Source organism: Dama dama, chromosome 25, assembly GCF_033118175.1.
Source record: "Dama dama isolate Ldn47 chromosome 25, ASM3311817v1, whole genome shotgun sequence".
NCBI lineage: Eukaryota > Metazoa > Chordata > Mammalia > Artiodactyla > Cervidae > Dama > Dama dama.
Genome location: NC_083705.1, coordinates 24,935,715 through 24,951,421, shown reverse-complemented (window position 1 = coordinate 24,951,421; position 15,707 = coordinate 24,935,715). Strand labels below are relative to the sequence as shown.

The window sequence follows — 15,707 nt, the reverse complement described above, 5'->3', positions numbered from 1 at the left end:
CTAAAATGAGATGTTAATAGAGACTTACTTTTTAAATTCCCTTGTGAATGGAACCTTTGTTAAAACGTCTGTTAGTCTGTCACATATTCGAGTTTCACTTGTTTTTCTAATGTGCTATGAATGAAAGTGGTATCTTCCTGTGTAGAATGAACTGGTAAGACTATAATGCTCATAGGAGAGCCCCACCCCATTCTGTTTTTTGGAGAAGTGCCAGAAGGGGAGTGCTCTCGCCTCAGTTGTGCTATACTGGTGGTTCCGTTTCTGTTGTGAGACATTTAGCCTGATACCTATAAAACATTCTTAATTCCATGTGTTTTTAAAATGTTATTTAAATAACTGATCATTGGTCTACCAAAAATGCATAATCACTTTAAGAACTGTTTATAGTATTTTTTTTATCTTATACATCTTTTCATTGAAAAATTTTAAATATGCAGACATGTTGTAGTAAATCACTACCCATATATTCTTCACTTCATTTCATCACAGCACTTTACCCTAGTATATTAGACCTCTCCTTTTTAATCATAATCATGATTAGATTCAGAGAACTTAACATTGATGCAGTACTGTTTTCTGATATCAAGTCCATATTCAGGTTTTCTCAGTTGCCCCAATAATTTATTTTTTTACCTCCCTCCTCCTAACCTAAGGTAATGTGGTTGGCTCTCATGTTATCGCTTTGTTTTCTAATCGCCAGCCCTCTTTTTAAATCTTCTACAACACTGAATCTATGAGTAATTTTTTTTTCCATTTATTTTTATTAGTTGGAGGCTAATTACTTTACAGTATTGTGGTGGTTTTGCCATACATTGACATGAATCAGCCATGGATTTACATGTGTTCCCCATCCCTATCCCCCCTCCCACCTCCCTCCCCATCCCATCCCTCTGGGTCGTCCCAGTGCACCAGCCCCGAGCACTTGTCTCATGCATCCAACCTGGACTAGCGATCTGTTTCACACTTGATAATATACATGTTTCGATGCTGTTCTCTCAGATCGTATGAGTGGTTTTTAAGATAGTGTCTTTGAAGCATTAATTTTAATTTAGAGCATACTCTAATGAACAACTGAGACTGGGATATAAATAGTTCATGACTTTCAAATGTAATTGGGTGCTTGGTTTTATTATTCTCCCTGTCTATAATTCATAGCACGTATTTCCTTTCTTCCATGCCTTGGAAGATATTCTGTTTAATTTGTTCAAAACCCAAACTTTCCTTATCAGTAAAACACGCTGTTTTTAGTTGAATATGAATGCATTAATTACTCTGAAACCTGTTTTTATGTATTAACCGGTCTGCCTTTATAAGTTAATTGGAGGGATCTTTGAGATAGAGCACTTAGCAAAATTAAGTGCTCAATAAATATCTGTTAAAATAATATGATTCAGAATTGTATACAAGAAGAGTCTCTTAATATTTATTCAGTTTTATCTCACTGAAATATTTGGGCAAATATTTAACTTCTTATCTTTTGTTATCTCCTCTCCTAAATCCAGGGGAGAACAAATCTTAGAGATTTTTTTGCTGTACTTTTAGTGTATGATGTTTTATAAGCAGAATAAAGAAACTCTTACTGTTTCTGGGAGCAATTTTTTTGTTTTAATTATTGGAGTATAATGCTTTACAATATTGTGTCAGTTTCTGCTGTATAACAAAGTGAATCAGCCATATGTATGGGAGAAATTTTTAATCCTTGGGATTGATAGTACTGAAACTGTGAAACTCTGGTGTTTTGTTTTATCACCAAGTGTACTGTCATCAGGTCAGTTCCAAATACTGGGTGACTGTAGGCCTAAACCTGGAGCGCTGTTTCCAGGTTCTGTGTGGAATCAGGTTCCATTTTATTTTCCAAAAATCTCATTATCAAGCTGTGCTGTGTGTGATGTAGGGGATATTTTTTAAAACTGGTAAAGTTAATCCATATTGGGGTTAACAGTTTTATCCTTTGAAAAGGATTAAGGGTTCATATGTTTACCTTTATATCCTCCTCTTCTTGGTGCCTAGTCTTCAGGGCCTGATACTTGAGAAAGATGCCATTTGGTAATGGTTGAATGAATGAGGAAATGCTGACTCTTTTAAAAACATTATAATTGCCAATTATATAAGTTGTTTCATTAAAAAGAACCAGGATATAACAGCATTTTCTATTACTTCTGTTAAAGAAGTAACTTTTATATTCCTAAATTTTATTTCATGCAGTAAATTTGCTGCTTGTTTAAAATTATTTAAAAAGATTTACCCTAGAGCTCTGTGTCTCTATGTACTGTCGAATTTATCTTTAAAAGGATATATACTTCATACATTACATCCAGTAAGTATTAACCCATTTGCTACCTGGGACCTGATAGGTCTGTCAGTGTTTCTAAAATAAGTCGCCTTCTTTACTAACACAGTTCTGTTGCTTCCTCTGCTTCTATTGTGATAGATACGACCGTATGTAGGATGTTTGGTACAATATTTGCCTCTTCTTTGGAAGCAGAGTGAAGAGCACAATATGTTGAGATGTGCTATTCTGACAACACTTATTCATCTTGTTCAGGTAAGTTTCTTCTCCACAGTTTCTAGTTTAGTTTTTTTGTTTTTTCTCCTCCTTTAAATTTTTTTTTTACTATTTTCATGTGATTGGTGTTAGTGGCAGTGAAAGACCTCACATTTTTCTTGTTCATGTGTGATCTACAGAATTTAAACACACTTTTTTTATGTTTACTATGAGCATTTTTTGACATATAAAAAAATATTCTCTACGTTTAAAAGACAATTTCTTTCATTAGAGGCGGTTGTCCCCAGAAGATAGACTTGTGATTTTTACAGTCAGTTGTTTTTTGCATGTAGTTTCCTTGGTATTCAGGGAAGAACATAAACTTACTCTCCATTTTCACTTAATTTAAAGTAAAAATTTTCCCTTTCATATTGTTGGGAAGACAGAAAAACAGGTGAGTTGCCTTTGAGGGAAGGAGTTAATTTGATATTTGATATATTGACTTTGAGGTGTGGGGATGTGCAGCGGGTTGAGAGAACCCTAAAATTTCAGAGAGAGCTGGAGCTGCAGTTCTCATTTGAACTGTTAGGGTGGATTATGGTCTGATGGTAAGAGAATGGAGAGGCAAGCACTTAATGAGAATATCTGTCTGCAGGGATGCACAAGTGACTTTTATTGCCTTTGCTGCAAAAGTTGATAGATTTTTTCCAATGGGGAGATCTCTTTCAAAATTAAGAATTACTACTCTAAAGTGTTCCAATAAGTTAAACTAATATTAGTTTTGTTTTTTTTTAAAAAAAACCTTTTTCAGTCACCTTGAAGCATAAACTTATTCTTTCACCAAATATTTATGGTGAGTTTTACAGTTATAAATTTCTATCTGAGACAGTTTTAGATACATAGATAGTGATAAAAAAAATTTTTTTAAGCACTTTTGTCTATTCTTGTGATTATCCTGAAAAATTGTATCCCTTTAATAGATGAGGATACAAAGGTTAATAGAAGGTTAGCAATTAGTCTGAGATTGCTCATGTAAGCATCAGAACAGAGTGATCCTCATGTCTTTTGCCTTATATCTCTGCTAAATGTGTTTTTAGACTCAATTTGAAATTTTTATGAAGGAGGTGTGCTCTTCAAGCAGTGTTACCTCAGGAAACCTTAGGAAGCTATAGTAACTTGTGGGAAATGTTTGGAATCTATAGGACCTTTTCCTTTCATTGTGACACCCTGGGTATGTACAGGCCAGTGGTGCAAGTTTTCAGCTAAGTAATCATCTGCCCTTCTTGGAGAAAGCATATAATGTTTAACATTAAAAATGAGACTACCTTAAAATAAGTTTTTCAGTCATTTGAGGAAATTATATAATTATTAGGGTTGTTGGTCAGTTTCCTTTCATGGAAATCATTGCATCTTTCAACTATCATTTTTATTTATTTATTTATTGAAATTTAGTAGACAGATATTAGTATAAGTATTTGTCTGTTTTTATTTTTGTTTTCCTTTGTAAAATTCTAGGAACCTAGACTGATAGTCTGTCTGATTGAGGAGTGTAATAATGAATGAAAATAAACTTTCTCACCTGCAGTAGTTGGCTGCAGTAGAAGTAGGCATTCATTTATTTGATAAACGTTTTTGAACACCTGCAATATGCAATACATACTAGCCACTGGGAAACAGAAATGACTAGGACAGGCTTTCTGCAAATGTGGTTGTCTAGGGAAAGACTGGACAGCTAAGTGCTCTTTTAGCAGTAAGAACAGGGTGCTGTGGGGTACTTGGTGGGTTACTTGTCTCAGACTTGAAGACCTCATGTGGGTCATCAGAGAAGTCTTCCTTCAGAGGTGATACCCAAATAGTGTATCATTATCTCTTGACCTCTCTGTATAGAAGATGAGGATTTAATTTTCATTTTCCTATGCATCATGACTCCTATCCTTCAAGCCTCCCAATATAGTTAGATTATAATTTAAATTAGGTCACTATTTAGTGTTTGTGTGACTACATACACGGAGCTCATATATAAAGAATGTTGAAGTCATTTATCATTATATATGGCTAATTTTCTATCCTGTATAACCATCCGCCTAATCTCCACTCCTGTATTAATAATTTTGTTTGCTTAGTTTATTATAAGTTTCCTGTTACCGTGCAGCAAGTTACCACAGATGTAAAGGAATAAAACGGCATTCAAAATACCTCACAGTTCTGCAGGTCAGAGGTCGAGCACCATTTTGTACTCTTTGATCAGCCTGATAGCCTGAAATTGACATGTTGCCAGACTAAGTTCTCCCCTGGAGGCGTTGAGGAAAAATTTTCTTTATGTTCAGTCAGCTTGTTGGCAGAATTCAGTTCCTTGGTCTGTAAGACTAAAGTCCCAGTTTAGTGCTGGCTGTCAGCTGCAAGTGAAAGTGAAAGTTGCTCAGTCATGTCTGACTCTTTGTAACCCCATGGACTGTAGCCTGCCAGGCTACCTTGGAATTCTCCAGGCCAGAATACTGGAGTGGGTAACCATTCCCTTCTCCAGGGGATCTTCTGACCCAGGAATCAAACCAGGGCCTCTTGGATTGCAGGCAGATTCTTTACCAACTGAGCTACCAGGGGAGCCCTGGGGGCCCTCCCAGTCTCTAGAGTCCAGCCACATTCCTTGATCATGACCCCTTCCATCATTATCGTCAGCAGTGGGGAAATTCTTGGTTTTCAAATCCCCTCAGGTTTTGAATCTCTTAACTAGCTAAAGAAAACTCTTTCTTTAGCAACTAGCTAAAGAAAACTCTTTAGAAGAGTTCGCATGGTTAGGTCAGGCTAATCTGTACAGTATTCTTATTATAAGATCATTCAGTTTGAGACCTTAATCACATCTGGAAAGTAATATCTAAATTAGCATTTGATTGAATAACTGGGGAATGGTCTGTGTACACTGAAGTTAGGAAGTTAAGAGTCATAGGTGGTCATCTTAGAATTCTGCCTGCTACATTTAGCTTTCTGTGTAACAATCTATTCTGTCCACCTGTTGTCTAAACATTCCCTCAGTATGTTCATACACATCAGGTATTTTATTACTTTCATCATCTTGGAATCTGGAAAATTCATATGAGCTTTAGTATGCACTGGTTTTTATTCTATGCTTGTTCATGGCTGTTATAACTGGATCCCCTTTCAATGTCATCAGAAGGGTTCTTCTTGCCTATCCTTTCTATAGGATGCCTGTTTTCTGTACCTGTCTTCTTCCTTGTTATGACTTCCTCTTTCTGCTGGAGCCCATGAATGTCTGTGGCATTCTGCAAAAGGTACTTGGGGGGTAAATTTTGTCAAGATTTTGCATGTGTGGAAATGCCTTATAGTTTTCATGGTGACTAGTAGTTTGGCTGGGTGTAAAATTCTGAATTTACACCTTTAGGGGCCTTTTTCCTGTGTCTTCTAGCTTCTGGAGTTGCTCTTAGGAATCCTTAGCCATTTTAATTCTTGTTTCTTGAATGTGTCATCTCTTCTTTCCCTTTGGCAACTTATATGATCTCTGTGTTTCTATTTTCAATTTCATGATGATGTGGGTATATTTTCTTTCCACTGTTCTGGACACTTGATGTATATTGCAAAATGGAAACTCATGTTCTTGGGTTCTAGATAACTCTATTACATTCTGTTGATTATTTCCACATCTTCATGTTTTTCTTTTGTCTCTTTCTGAGCTTCTTGTTACTTAGATGATAGATGAATGACTCAGCCCTATATTTTTCTTACTGTTCATGTCTGCTTTTCCTTCTCTTTGTCCTTTTGGGGAATTTTTTGAGCTTTATCTTTCAATCTTTCTATTGAGTTTTTCTTTCCTGCTGTAATACTGTTAATGTCTATGAGTACTTTTCTTTTTAAATTAAAATTTTATTTGTTTATTTTGAATTGAAGTATAGTTGATTTATAGTATGAATTTCAGGTGTACAACATAGTCAGTTCAGTGTTTTTACAGATCACACTCCATTTGAAGTGATCACGGAATAATGGCTGCATCTCCCTGTGCTGTGTCGTGTACCCTTGTTGATTGTTTTATACGTGTTAGTTTGTGGCTCTTAATCCCATAACCCTGTTTTGTCCGTCCTCACTCGATGAGTTCTTTTTTGTATTGTTGAATAATCATTTTATATTTGTATACAGATAAAATCATTTGTATTGTTGAAAAATCATTTCATTTTTGTTTCATGAATACAGTGTTTTATTCTAATAAGGATATTAGTATTTTTATAAGCTTTTGTCTCTACGTGTGGTCTCTGTTTCCTTCAGTCATATCTGTTGATGTGATCGGTTGCCTGCTCTTTTTATTTTCTTGTGAAACTTTGAAGCATGCACAAAAGAAGGAAGAACAGTATAATGAATCCTTAGGTAACCATTTCTCAACTTCAAGAGCTGTATCAATATTTTGTCTGTATAAATTTTATATTTTAGAGTGGGCACTAAAAAGTTAATCAAAAGGATTGAATATATATGGGAAACAAACTTGCTGATTGTGGGTTTTTTCTTTAGAATAGTCTAGCTGGAAGCTTTTTTTTTTGTATGTGACAAATGTTTTGGTTCTGTGATTCTGAGATCTTTCCTTAGTGAAAGATCCATCGATCTTTTGCCCATTATATTATATCACTGTTTTATATAGTATCCCTAGTCTTGATTACCTGATGTCTCCTTGTCTTCAGATGCTTTGTTTTACCTTATGAGAATAAATGGCCAAATCTGTACTGATTAAAGAGGGCCAGTTGTTTGTGCACAAGGATGAGATCTTGTCATCAAATGTCTTTTAAAATACCTTCTACAGGTCCTATTATTTTTAATACTTCCCTTCAGCTTCCCTTTCCAAAATACCTTGTGCTATCAGTTCCCAAGTCTTTTGGAGTTTCTGTAGTGTACATCAGGTGGTTTCTTGCCCTTTTTCACTACTGGCTTTGAGCTTTGGTTTTCTGAGTCTGCTAAATCAGTCTTTCTTTCCTGCTTCCAAAAATAAGTTACTTTTATCTCTTCTTAAGCTGTCTTTGTACTTAGAGTTCTAGATCTTTAAAAACACATACTAATATATCCTTTTAGTGGATCTTGGGAGAGCACAGTAGTAAATGCATGTGTTATATCCATCAGCTTTCTCCAGATGCTAACATAGTGATTTCTAATACAGAGTCATTTTGTATAGCTGCAGCATTGAGTATCACAGTTGGGTCTAAGGGCCAGTTATTGTTGTTGCTTAGTTGCTAAGTCATGTCTGATTCTTTTGCAACCCCATGGACTGTAGTCTGCCAGGCTCCTCTGTTCTTGGGATTTCCCAGGCAAGAATACTGGAGTGAATTGCCACTTTCTTCTCCAGAGGATCTTCCTGACCCAGGGATCGAACCCAGGTCTCCTGCATTGGCAGAAAGGTTCTTCACCATTGAGCCACCAGGAAAGCCTGGGGCCTGGTTAGGAAGGCATAAAGAATGTGTCTTGAAGTTCAGAGGAAGGAGTGTTATCATTTGTATTTTAGAAAGGTAATCAGTGCACCAGTGGGGACACTGGTTTGGAGTGGAGTAAAACTAAGGTCAAAGAAATAGTTGGGAAGCTCTTCTATTAACCGTGAAAGAGACGATGATGTGAAGTAAAGCCATGGAAAGACGGGGGAGAATTTGAGATAGAATTAAGGATTGCTTAGATTTGGGGTGAGGGGGAAGAAGCACAGGAGGTAGTTGTGGTATAATTTTTTGCTCTGTACACAGTGGTTCATGTCACTTGAGTTAGGAAATGCAGGAACAGGAGCTATTTTTTAGGAAGATGGTGGGTTGGTTCAGTGATTTACTTGAGAGTTTGAGATGCCTTCTGGTTGATGATTTCCTGTGTCATAAGGAGTGTCTGGAGTTCAAAGGTTTTGGGTTGGCAATAATAGATTTGGACATTATCAGCAAGTACAAAGCACGTGAGAAGAGAGCCAAAGACGGTACCCTGAGAAACACGCTTTTTAGAGAGTGGTGTTCTTTTCTCCCTGCTTAACTGTAACTATAACTGCAATCATTTCACAGAATTGTAGACATTGTTTTATAGTTACAGTTGTGGATCGAAAGTGTTCAAATTTACTTAAAGCTGCATATCTGGGGTTAGACACATTCTTCAACCCACTAGATTACAAATCTAAATTTCTTGACGCTTTAACTGAGAGAGTCTTTTATGTTTAGCAGTTACTTACTTCAGTTTTGCCAATGCTAGCGTTTTGTGCTCATTAGAATGTGCACTAAGTAAGTAGATTCTAACATTCCTAGGAAATATTGTCTATTGATATTAAAAACTGAACTTGATTAGTTTTCCTTAATTTTTTTTCTTTTTTTGTTCTGTTAAGAATTGAGCTGTGGAGAGTAAAATTTAACTGAATTTTAAGGCCCAGTTTACTACTTTATTAAATGTGACATTTTAATAAATCTTCTCTTTGGAAAAATCTTTAATAAAGTCTATCAACCCTTGCATAGTTGTAGAAAGGCCCAAACTTAATGTATTTAAGAATAAACTTAGTGTATTTCCACTGAAGTATCTATATTCCGCTGATAAAATTTTGGCTTTATATGTGTGTGTGTGTCATTAAAAGAGGCATTCATATACATTTTGTTGCTTTGTAATTATATATTAATTGTATTGACATCTGAATTATTTTCTAAGTGTGGAGGTGTTTGATAGTTAGTTTGGTTTCCTTTCTTTGCTTATTAGATTGTAGAGATTATTATGAGTTAGAAATTGATTTTCTATCCTTTTTTGTTCCTTTCAAATGCTTAGATTTAGTGTGATGCACTGAGTCAACCTCCATAAGACAGTAATTAGTCAACTAGAATTTTAAATTAAAACCCCCCTCTTCTTCCTCCATCTTTGTTTTCTTAATTGGCATAAATTAATTGGCATAAATTCTTTATTAAAAAAATGCACACATTAAAAAAAAAAAAGACTCCTTTTACCCCCCCAGCATCCTTTTCCAACATCCATATTTAACTAGTGTCAACAGTTTTCTCTGTTTGCTCCCAAGAAACTTTTTTATGTGTATATCTTCATATCAGATATATAGCTATTAAAAAACTTGTTTGGCTTGTGGAATTGTTATACACCCTTCTTTTTAATCCCAATTTGTCATTATTTTTGAGATTGTTTTCATTCCATGCCTAATCCTTTTTCATGGCTACTGAGTATTCTAGAATATGAAGGTATTATAATGTAGTTATCTTAACTGATGAACATTTAGATTAGGTTCTTTTTAGCTTAGTTATTTAGTTGAGATAATTTGTAGAATTTAACACATCACTGTTTACACATCTTCAGTCATCATGGAAGGAAAAATAAATATGTATATGAGACATCTCTTAAAATGAACATATATTTGTAACCTTGATTTATATGGTTTTACTACCATTAGGCAATTGAATAATATTTTTTTACTACTGATTTCCATTTGTAAACAGAACTAATTTTGTTTTAATAATTCTTAGAATCATCCGTTTAAAATCTGATTGATTTTTTTATAAATTGGTTTTAGGGCTTTTTAATATGATAGGTGATTTTTTGGTGGGAGGTGGGACCTTAGATTTATCTATGTTAAGTTTTATTTATACTTCCCATAGGGATTAGGAGCAGACAGCAAGAACCTGTACCCTTTCCTGCTCCCAGTTATTCAACTGAGTACAGATGTTTCCCAGCCTCCACATGTTTATCTTCTGGAAGATGGTTTAGAATTATGGTAAGAGGAAAAACTTGATACTGTGAATCTTATTTATTTATTTTCCTGGCCTTCCCTACTCATGCCAATAAAGCAAAGGTCATGTAATAGGGTTAAAAGCTCAGCATTTAAAAACAAAAACATAAAGTCAGCTTCCCTGAACTGGGTAACATAATAACTCCTACTTTTCTTTGCATCTGTCACTCATTGTAGGCTTGTAATAGTAAAAGTTAGAGAGGAAGTTTCAATAAGAACTCAGCTGCATTTCATCTTTTGGAATTTGGAATGTGAAATGAGGAATCTTGACCAGAACTAAAAATTGACATAAAAACCTCCACACTGTTAAATGGGATGTTTGCGGGGTTATTGAGTTATTTTCAACTTCTTACTGCTTTACCCTGTAAATATTGGGACAAAATACCTCAGCCCCAAATGTTAATGCTACGTAGTCTTGACTTCCTATTTTACTGAGTATAGTAGTATACTGTGTTAAGTAGTGAAAACAGTCGGACCCTGTTTGTGTGGCATCTCAGAGCCACGAATTATGTAATGAATGAATGAATTGGAGTTAAGTAAACACAGACTGAGCATTGACTAGAAATCTTTTTGCTTCATCTTACTGATTGCAGCAGTTTCTTTTGGGGCAGATCTACTTAAGATGTCGTTGGTAATACAGGAAAGCTTTTAAAACTCCAATGTAAAAAACCTAGTATTGGAATTTAAAAAAGCAAATCAAAGAAAGTAAACACAGAAAAAAGGAAACATTAGTGGTGTCTCCTTCTGTCATTCCTTCCCCTCTCCTTCTCTTCCTTCCTTCCGTTTTCCTTGGATGTAGGAGTGAACAGTTTTTTGACTCTTAGAAATTGTTTTAGGTGCAAATGCTGAGTGAATGGTCTGTAAACAACAGCAACAACAAATCAGAATACTAGATGAACAATTTAAAAACATAGGTAGATACTTACTAATTTGCAATTTGTGTTTCTCATATTTTCTAGGTTATATTGTTTGAATTTAAATGACTTCTGGATGGTTTGACTGTGACCTAACGTGTGTTGGAGTCTTTTATATTCATATATTTTTATTTGTACAGTGTGGGTTATTCTAGATCAGAGGTTGGCAAACTTTTTCTGTAAAGGAGCAGATGGCAGGCTTCCCGGGCTCTGTACTTTCTGTCCCAGAGATTCAGCTCTGCTGTTGCAGTGTCAAAGCAGTCACAGACAGTCTTTATACAAGTGGCTGCAGCTGTGCTCCAGTGAGACATCATTTATAAAAATAGGGTGTGGACTGGATTTGGCCCATGAGCTATAGTTTGCCAACTTCTACTCTAGATTACAAATTAAACAGTAATCTCTGGCAAATAGATTCTTTTCTGTAAACATATATATGTATATATATATACACACACACTACTTATCATAACTTGAAAATATTAAAGAGGTAGACTCATATGTTTATCAATATAATTACAGATTTAGTATATTAATGTGTTAATGAAAGGTGTACACATTTTTTAAGGATTATATTAACAGATAATAGGAATGCATTGAATGCATTGCTTTACTAATGGTAATTCCTTTTTTCCTAGCCTTTCATTATATATAAACAAAATTAAATCATTAGGATGCATTTTAAAAGTTTATCAGATTTACTAATGCTAAGATACTTTAAAAAATCAAAGTACATATTTCTTAATATAATTTTTTTTAGGGGGCTAGAACTCCTGTTTGGAATCAGTATTCCAAACTCCTCTATTTGGAACATAGGTAGGCAGTCAGTCCCATGTATGTACCACTACATTAGGTTTGTAATCATATTCTGATGATTGCATCTTTTCTTATCTGTGAAATGAGGAAAAATAATTTCTACCTGACTTGGTTGTATGAGCATGAGATGCTGTTTGTAAAGTGGTTAGCACATGATATATATGATTTACAAAGTCTGAGAATTGGTGAGATTGCCTAGGAAGAAAAGGGCAAATAGAGAACACAGTGTTCTGGGCGGAATCCTGAAGAAAAAATTTTGAGGTCACATGAGAAGCTATCGGAGGAGGAAAACCTAGCCAAGAGAGAATATATCTTAAAAGAGGGAATGGTTAATTATGTCAGATGTTGTTGATGGTCACAGTAAGAGTAGTCCGTAGTAAGGCGTGAAGGGAGGTGACAGGAGGGGTTTCAGTGGAGTAGTGAGAACACGAGGAGGAGGAGAGTAGACTGAGGGATGAATTGGAGTTAAGTACAGCCTGTGAGCACTGGAGAGTTGTTTGGAGAGCTTCTGCTGTGAAGAGGGTGTTGAAGTTGGGCAGCAGTTGGCCAGTGTAGGAATGAAGATCTGGAGGTATGATGAGGCTCAAGAGAGTGAGATAATTGAGGGAGGCAAGAAGGGATGGGATTCAGCGTTAAGTGGAGGGGTTGATTTTTTTTTTTTTTTTTCTTTTTTTCTCCTTTAGGTAGCAGGGGTATTTCATCTATTCTAACTGGAGACAGAGAGAGAGATTTCTGTATTGTAGTAGAATAAGATGGGAGGATATTCCATCTCATAACGTCTATTTTCTCAACAAAGTATGAAGGATAGTCATCACTCATAACCATGGGAGTTATGGGCTGGAATGGGAGTATTAAATAAGATGAGAAAGATTTGTGGGGACAAAACTATAAAACAGTTACCTTGGGGAATGGAAATTTGAACTGATAGGGAGGTACAAGTTGTTATTTGCTATATGCAAAGTGAAATTCTTCAGATTGATTATGTGATTTTTTTCCCCCCATGACTTCTTTGACCCAACATTTTTTTTTTTTTTTGTGCTGATGTTAAAGTAAACGATTTAGGCCTGGATTTATTGCATTGTAAATACAACATACCACTTGTACAAGTTTTTTAAACTTCATTTGAATTTTAATGACTTACATAGTAATATATTCACATAAATAGTAATGATAGTATCAAAGATGCAGACTTTCATGAATATCTATGATATCTATTCTTTTTAACTTGTAGATTGTTCACATTATTTTGGTTTTTTATCCTGACACTGATCTATTAAAATATCCCATTCAGTTTTCTTCATGTGAGTGCCCCTTTTTATTCCTAGCATTTTTGAACTGTAAGTTAAACAAGATGTTCACTGCACAAAATTTTGATACTTTTGTATAGTGTTATAAGATTTAAGAAATAAAATATATTTAAAATTTTTTATGAAGTAACGTGATGTAATATATGTGTACAGTGTTTAAATTCTTTTGCATTTAATCTTATATCAATATTGTATGGTTTGTTTCATTTAGATTAAAAAAATTTTTATTTTATTTTTTGCTTGCTGAATCTTTGTTGCTGCATGGGCTTTTTTCTAGTTGAGGTGAGTTGGGGCTACTCTGTAGTTTGGAGTAGGTGGGCTTCTCACTGAAGGTGGCCTCTCTTGTTGCAGAGCACAGGCTCTGGGGCACACAGGCTTCAGTAGTTGCAGCTCCCAGGCTCAATGGTTGCGGAGCAAGGGCTTGGTTGTTCTGTGGCATGGGGGCGGAGAGGGGCGGTTATTCCTGGATCAGGGATCAAACCCATGTCTCCTGCATTGGCAGGCAGATTCTTTATCAATGAGCCACCAGAGAAGCCCTGTTTTGTTTAGATTTGATTTAACTATCTATGTTCATCTTTTTTACATCTTAGCTTTTTTATCTGAAATTTAGTTATGTTCCTATACAGAGCAAATTTTTTAATTTTACATTTTAACCTAACCAGGGATGCTTTACTTCAAAAGAACTTTTATAGTTGTATATTTATTTGTTGAATTGATATATCTTTTTTACTTTATGCCCTCTCTTTTGTACATTTTTTGGAAGGTTAACATTAAATTTTAATTTCTCTATTTAAAGATATAGGTATTAAAAAAAAAAAGATATAGGTACATACATCTTTGTCTAATTATTCATCAAAGTAGTTAACTTTTCCTTTTCCTTGATGGTTAAGAATTTAGTGTTTTGACTTTTTCTCACTTCCTCTCCTTTCCAAGTCTTTATTTTTTAACATGAAATTATAAATCATGTAATTTTACTTTTAAGTAGTTTCAGTTCTTCAAATCTTTTCCCTCTTTGGAATAGCATAGTTTGTGCTATGGAAACTGCCGTGAAAGTGAGAGTGACAGTGACTTGAGTGGCGTTTTCACTAAAGTAATGATGGTGGAAGGGAAAGAGCACGCTTCAGATAGAATCTCTTCTGGATCTGTTAGTAAAGGAGTGTTTTTAAACATCTTCTAGCATTTAGAATATGCCTTTCAATGTTTTTCTCAGTGAAACCTCAGGACTGGAGTGGGGCTTTTCTTTTGGTTTCATAGTTATTTTAAAGATGAATAGGATTTTTTTTTTTTTAACCTTACCTGAAATTTTATTCTTTAAAAATGAAATCCTGTTATTGTTTTTTTTTAAACTGGTTTTTTATTAACATATAGTTGATTTACAATGTTGTGTTAATATTTTCCGTACACTAGAGTGACTCAGTTATCCACACACATACAGTCTTTTTTATATTCTTTTCCATTATGGTTTATCCCAGGATGTTGAGTATAGTTCCCTGTGCCATACAGTAGGATCTTGTTTATCCGTTCTGTATGTAACAGCTTGCATCTACTAACCCCAAATTCCCAGTCCGTCTCCCTCCTCTTTCCCCCTCCCCTTGGGAACCACAAGCCTGTTCTCTGTGTCCGAGTCTGTTTCTGTTTGTAGATAGGTTTATTTGTGCCATATTTTAGATTCCATGTGTAAATGATATCATATGGTATTTGTCTTTCTCTTTAAAATCCTGTTACTCTTGATCAGGTTAAGGTGTCTAAAGATATCATTCCTTGTGCTATTGAGAAGTACTTCATCTGGGGGTACCTGGTTTTCCCTGTGTAATCCCCTGCCTAGATTACCTGATTTTGTCATTTAACATTTGTGAAGTATTTCGTAGACATAAAATAATATGGGGGTCATGTTGTTTATTTATAACTTATATAAAATGAAAATTCATTTTCCATATTCTGGGTAAGAAATAGAACAGTGAGAGTATCTGTGAAGCCCATGGTATGGCAAGTTTGTTCCATGCTGGGATGACCCACTGTACCAATTTTTTTGTTTTCATTCCTTGAGTTTCTTTCTTGTGTTTTTATATTTTTAAAGTCACATATGTGTGTGTATCTCTAAACAGTATATTTTAACTTCTTATGAATTGTATCATGTATGTTCTAACTTGCTTCTTTTGCTTCCTGTTTTGAGATTGATCCATAGTGATGAGCTTAATGGTGTGACTGTAACAATTCACTTACTCATTTGCCACTTTGTTTGATGTTCAAATAATGTAACTCTGAACATTCTTGTGCCTGACTCCTAGAGCAAATGTTTAAGACCATATGCCCTGTAAACATTTCTGCCTAGAAATAGTTCCAGGTCATAGCTATATACACAGGTACATATTCAGTATTACTGGATAATAGCTGTTTCCTGAAGTGATTGTATCAACTTCCATTGCTGTTAGCAGTGTGCAAGTTACTGTTCTGTAGCTTTG

General features: G+C 35.0%; 1 protein-coding gene across 2 annotated transcripts in view; it reads left to right on the top strand.

Annotated features, from left to right (window-relative positions):
• The window catches only part of IPO11 (importin 11), a 196,323-nt gene that overhangs the window by 84,966 nt on the left and 95,650 nt on the right, over positions 1-15,707 (top strand). For both annotated transcript variants that reach the window (XM_061129709.1, XM_061129710.1), the window contains exons 20-21: positions 2,432-2,545; positions 10,081-10,196. In XM_061129709.1, coding sequence (XP_060985692.1) covers positions 2,432-2,545; positions 10,081-10,196 — 230 coding nt within the window. The remainder of the gene's footprint in view (positions 1-2,431; positions 2,546-10,080; positions 10,197-15,707) is intronic.